Source organism: Bos indicus x Bos taurus, chromosome X (genome assembly GCF_003369695.1).
Source record: "Bos indicus x Bos taurus breed Angus x Brahman F1 hybrid chromosome X, Bos_hybrid_MaternalHap_v2.0, whole genome shotgun sequence".
Taxonomy (NCBI): domain Eukaryota; kingdom Metazoa; phylum Chordata; class Mammalia; order Artiodactyla; family Bovidae; genus Bos; species Bos indicus x Bos taurus.
Window position 1 is genome coordinate 133,937,548 of NC_040105.1, and position 6,000 is coordinate 133,943,547.

General features: G+C 45.5%; 1 protein-coding gene across 1 annotated transcript in view; it reads right to left on the minus strand.

Annotated features, from left to right (window-relative positions):
- Positions 1-5,733, minus strand: part of LOC113888192 (interferon regulatory factor 2-binding protein 1-like) — a 41,669-nt gene extending 35,936 nt beyond the window's left edge. The window contains exons 1-2 of the mRNA XM_027535478.1: positions 5,435-5,733; positions 4,955-5,168 (exon numbers count right to left, since the gene is read on the minus strand). Coding sequence (XP_027391279.1) covers positions 4,955-5,168; positions 5,435-5,733 — 513 coding nt within the window. The remainder of the gene's footprint in view (positions 1-4,954; positions 5,169-5,434) is intronic.
- Between the last annotated feature and the right edge of the window lie 267 nt (positions 5,734-6,000).

Genomic DNA, 6,000 nt, shown 5'->3' on the forward strand with positions numbered 1-6,000 from the left:
TTAACCCTAGGTGTACATATGTCCCCTCCAACACAGGAAACTCAAACTGGGGCTCTCTAATAATCTAGAGGGCTGGGAATGGGCAGGAGGTGGGAGGCAGATTCAAGAGCTAATCATTTTTAAACTGCTTAATTCTCTATTCTTTCATTTTATCTAGGAAAAGAATCAACAGGTTAGACAACACATGGCATGTATTCAGGAGAGCGTAAGTCCAGAGTTAGTTTCAATGGCTTAGTGATCTCATTCGTATAATTAGGCTCTTTTAAGGTTAGAGGGGAACAGAAATGGACAAACCAAGGCACTTTTGGATATGCCAATAAGCTATCCAAAAAATACTCAGCATAACCTCAATTTTTCTGAAATTTCCATTTATCATGGTCTTCAATCTTATACTCACTAATCAATCAGCAACATCATTCTAGCCAGCCTACATTATTTCTACTTAAACACAAGTAATTCATGCATTTTTGCATAGAAACACATTAATTTGGTAATATACCTCTAAATGACTCAAAAAAAAAAAAAATAGAGAATAGCAGTGACTGTCCCTATTCAACTAGCTTCTAAATTCTGTTAGATCTTAATAAATCTGTGAATTAATGAAAAGGTATGCTAATAAATCTGTGAAATATTAAAGCCAGACATGCAAATCTTTGTTCCTGGCCCTGAAGTCATAGAAAGACAAATAATAGCTGCAGAGGGCATTAAACCATGTTTAAGAGGAAGCTGCTATTTGAGGCATGCAACAAAAGATTTACACTTACCACTTCATAATTCCTGTTCAAAACCTAATTCAAAGAGTGGAGTAAAAAGTAAATCAAAGGAATTTAAGTTTATTGCTTAATGTAAGTATTACTGTAACCAAAAGGAGGGGGCAGGCTGTTCTCTGATCAAAAGCCAATAAAGAGACAAGATTGATAGAAAGGAAAGTTTGCTTTACTTCAAATGCCAGCATGGTGGGCAGGGGAGGGGGGACTCCTATCCAAAGGCTGACTTCTCCCGCACTAACAATCTGTGGACAAGAGTTTTATAGATGGAGGGAGGGGGGTTAAGGGGTACATGCAGAAACAGTACAGTCATCTCTGACAGTCAACTTGAAATTGGTCATGTGGTGGTATGACCAACATCATCTCGATTGCTTAAGGTAGAGTTAATCTCTAGTTCGAGGGGTGGTTTGTTGCTATATCTTTGAGGCCAGTTCTCAGGACTGTGGCTACTTTTGTCATGGCTACAGTCTGGTCTTCATGTAGTTAACTTCTTCCAACTGCTGAAGATTTCAGTATCTATAAGACAGCTCAGGATATGGCTCAGAATATTATCTATAGTCCTTGAGAAGGAACTAAAGTCCTTGACTATGCTTACTGACTAAACTATTATTTGGTCTCCTTTGTTTTCCTTTGTTTCTGCATTTTCTCTGTTCTCTTATTAAAACCATTCTTTGGCTAAAGTTTTTCCACAAACAAAAGTCAGGCTGAGGATATGGTCGAGGGGTGGGCGGGCAAGGACCATAGTGTCTTGCTCTGTTTCATTAACACACTCAATTTTTTCTTCCACCGTCTATCTTTTTCCTTTCCTAACCTCTAATATAGAGGAGTGGATATAAATGTATGATGTTTTCCTTAAACTTCCCCTTTGTACCTAGCTCCATTCTGTGTTCAAACACTATGCCACAATTGCTAGAATAAACCACTTTGACTTGGTCCAACCAACCCTTAACAAAATTTGTAAACCAGGAGGTTTATTTTCATTGTCTTGTCAACTTGCTTTCTATCCTTGACTTCTCATTCAATTCTTAATTTTTTTGTCATCATGTCACCTGATTGTACCTTAAAGCTAACGAATAAAAGTTTCTGCCAATATCTGTTTGCTGTAGATAAAGCTGGAAAGTTTAAGCATTTTTGCTGCTTAAAAGTAATTTTCTATGTCTCATAAGGTATTTCACTTCAAATTAGATAAAAAATTATATGTCAGTTTCTGTGTTAAGATGTTATTTGTGATAGTAACTGAGACATATTGGCAGTTTATCAAAGAAAACACCTTTCACCAGGGGTTCTTATTTAGGGTTCACAGATCTCTTATAAAATTCAGAATGTTCATAAACTTGGGTGGTGGGAACAAATAAAATCTCCATTTTCTCTGCAAAGGCACTGATAAATAGCATTTTCTTCTATTGTAAAAATTGACAACAGTCTAACACATTATTAGGACTGGGATTGCCTCAGTGACAGAAAGATGAATATTGTTCACGTTCATTGAAGTTGTTACAGATAAATGCCACTGATGTTCATCACTTATTAAAAATTCTTATACAATAAGTCCCCTACAATAAAAATCTTCAAGTTGCGAACTTTCAGATGTGAATGTATGTTTGCATGTTCAGCTATGTAACTTTGTTCACGTGTCTGGCATACATTGTTATGTACATGCATGCTCTACAAGTGGTTGGGATTTTGTGTACTGTATTATACAGCATGGATACTGTGCAAAGAAGGAGCAGGCTAATGAAAAAATGATGAAACTGGAGGCCCACAGAAAGGATGAAGAGAGAGAAGAGGAAGAAGTAACTGAAGAATGAAAGAGAATCATGACACAGAAAATGGCAAGGGGCTTTTCTTTATCTGAGGAGACACTGTTAATTTTTGAGGTACAGGACCCAAATGTAGAATGGTTAATGAAGGTTGCAGCAGCCGTTCAGAATGCAGCCCAGTGCTACCATGTCACCTATGATGAGCAAAATGAACAACTGCCCAGTTATCATTTGTATTTTCAAGACGGTAGATAGAATTAAATACAGCCAAGAACCAGAATCTAGGCCATGAAAATCAGGTGCCAGAGAAATTGGAACTTGGCTTCTGTCTACTATTGCTGACAATCAGTTAGCTATATCATTTCCCATCTCTTCTCTGGCCTCCATTCAAAAACCCTTCTTGCCTGTTCACAAGATGCCAGCCACTGTATGCCAGCTGTTATATTATCAGTTTAGTTCAGTCGTAAAGTCGTATCCACCTCTTTGCGACCCCATGGACGGTGGCATGCCAGGCTTCCCTGTCCATCAGCAACTCCCAGACCTTGCTCAAACTCAGGTCTATCGGGTCGGTGATGCCATCCGACCATCTCATCCTCTGTCATCCCCTTCTCCTCCAGCCGTCGATCTTTCCCAGCATCAGGGCCTTTTCCAGGGAGTCAGTTCTTCGCATCAGGTGGCCAGAGTGTTGGAGTTTCAGCTTCAGCATCAGGCCTTCCAATGAATGTTCAGAACTTACTTCGTGTAGGACTGACTGGATGGATCTCCTTGCAGTCCAAGGACCTCTCACGAGTCTTCTCCAACACTCAACTGTTCACAAGCATCCATTCTTTGCTGCCCAGCTTTTCTTTACAGTCCAACCCTGACATCCGTACGTGGCTACTGGAGCAACCGCAGCTTTGACTAGACAAAGCAGTACTGTCCCTGCTTTCTAACACGCTCTCTAGGTTGGTCATAGCTTCTCTTCCACGGGGCAAGTGTCTTTTAATTTCATGGCTGCAGTCACCATCTGCAGTGGTTTCGGGGCCCAAGCAAATAAAGTCTCTCACTGTTTCCATTGTTGCCACATCTGTTTGCCACGAAGTGATGGGGACCGGGTGCCGTGATCTTAGTTTTCTGAGTGTTGAATTTTAAGCCAACTGTTTCACGCTCTTCTTTGACCTTCATCAGGGAGGCTCTTTGGTTCCTCCTCCCTTTCTGCCTTAAGGGCGGTGTCGTCTGCATATCTGAGGTTATTGGTATTTCTCCCGGCAGTCTTGATTCCAGCTTGTGCTTCATCCAGCCTGGCATTTCGCAAGATGTACTCTGCCTTTAAGTTAAATAAGGAGGGTGACAGTATACAGCCGTGACTTAATCCTTTCCCAATTTGGAACCAGTCCATTGTTCCACGTCCAGTTCAAACTTGCTGCTTGACCTGCATACAGATTTCTCAGGAGGCAGGGCAGGTGGTCTGGTATTCCCATCTCTTTCACAATTGTCCACAGTCTGTTGTGATCCACACAGTCAAAGGATGTAGTTACACTGTACTACTCTACTCTCCAAGGTACTGTAAAATTAAGAGTTTGCTTTGTATGCATTGCGTGAAAATTATTATACGCCGATTACGGTACAGAACTGTACAGCTTGATTGTGTTAGTAGGGTATCTAGGCTAACTCTGTTGTCCTTATGAACAAGTTGGACTTACGAAATCACCCTTGGAATGGAACTCACTCTCGTATGTAGGGGGCTGACTTTAGTAGATTCACTGTTACAGGTTTTCAAGCAAGTTAGTTGCTATGTATGCATTATCATTATGTCACACCTTGGAATATTTTGATAAGGATGTCAATAAATATCTTCCATTGCCATTCCATGTATTTTATTTATGCATTTGTACATTCTTGCCCTCGCACTCTCTCTCTCTCTCTCTCTCTCTCTGTCTCTCTCTCTCTCTCTCACACACACACGCACACGCGCACGCGCACACGCACACACACACACACACACACACACACACACATACACACTCAAGCATGGGCGCATGCACTCAAACAAATGCGCTCTCGGGTAGAAGTCTAACACAGGCACAGTGACTCCTCTCTGGTCCCCGGGAAAGCTTCCTGTGGTCGCCCGGGGACCTTCTGTGTCCTGAGGCCCGCTCCCACCCTGCCTGGCCTCAGGGCTGCACCGCCGGGCCTTTTACTCCAAGGCTGGTTAGCAATCACCTCCGAGAGAAAGTCTCCCCCGCACCGAGCCCAGGCAGCTTCCGACCGACCGAGGCTTATTCAGGCAGCCTGGTGAGCCAGGAGAGCTCCCTGAGGGTCGGCCGAGGTGGGCCTGGCCCACCACAGGTGCGTCATGGCCGTTTCCCCGACTTGGATCCTGGCGTCTCCAGGGTGACCACCCAGCAAAGTGCCTGGTGGGGGACACAGTGCATCTTGGACATTTACAGGGTTTTGTCCCCAGCTCCCAGCCAGGTTTGTGGGTGGGGTTTCCAGGCGCAGAGCTGCCACGTACGCGTAGGGCCCCGCCCCCGCGCTCAGCGCCTGCAGCCGCGTGCCACGCGGGCTGACGTGCATTGACGTGCGTGACGTGCGTAACCCACGTAACACGTAACCCGGGGACGTATGTTTCCCAGCAGCTGCGGTCGGACCCTCGTGGCAGCTGGGGCGGCAAAAGCCGGATCCTTCCGTCCACAGGGGCCTCACCTCCAGGGTCTCCCAGCCGTACAGTGGCTCAGAGGTACTTAAATGTTTCTTTTGTTAGTTTCGCCACGCTTCTCTTGGGGTCCGCTGGCCCCCCCGCTCCTGGGAAAGCTGGGGGGAGGAGTAGAGGCCGGCTCTAGTTGTCTGCGCCTGAGGCTGGCCGTGTGGGCTTGGAGTTGGGCACGGCGTTGGTTTTAGCATCTCCTCAAGTCACCGCTTGTTTACCGTGGCGGTCGGGTTTTCAAAACTCCATATCTGAAACGGTATTTAGAAACCAGGAGCAACGACGTGACCGCAAAACTTTCTCCCGAATTCGTGCGCGGCCTCTGTAAGGTAGCGCTTTCAGGAGAGCTGAGCTTGTGGTAGGCTGGTGTTTGGAAAGTTGTTCTCTTAGGCGTGCCAGTGGAGTGGCTGTCTTCAAAAGCTTCCCGGGCGAGGTCTTCGCCCAGACGCGTTGGGACCTCCCTGGCCCCGTGCGCTGGCCCGGCCGCCATGCTACAGAGGGTCGCCACGTCCCTGCGCATGTGCGCATGGCGAAGGCAGCCAACGCAGGGACAGCCCAGATAATAAAACCCACAGGGAGCAAAGAGAAGCGTTCCAGTGGAAATCCCTGTGCTTGCTGGGTACCCCATGTGGTCCCCGATATAATAATTAGGAGCAGGCGTGTCAGCAGATAAGTAGTTGCCCCCTGCTTACAAAACCACTACTCACGGATGTTGCTAAAAAGGAAAGTTGCCTTTAGTCACAAACCCGGCAATCTGGGGAGGTGGCGGGCACATCCTCCCTCCCCC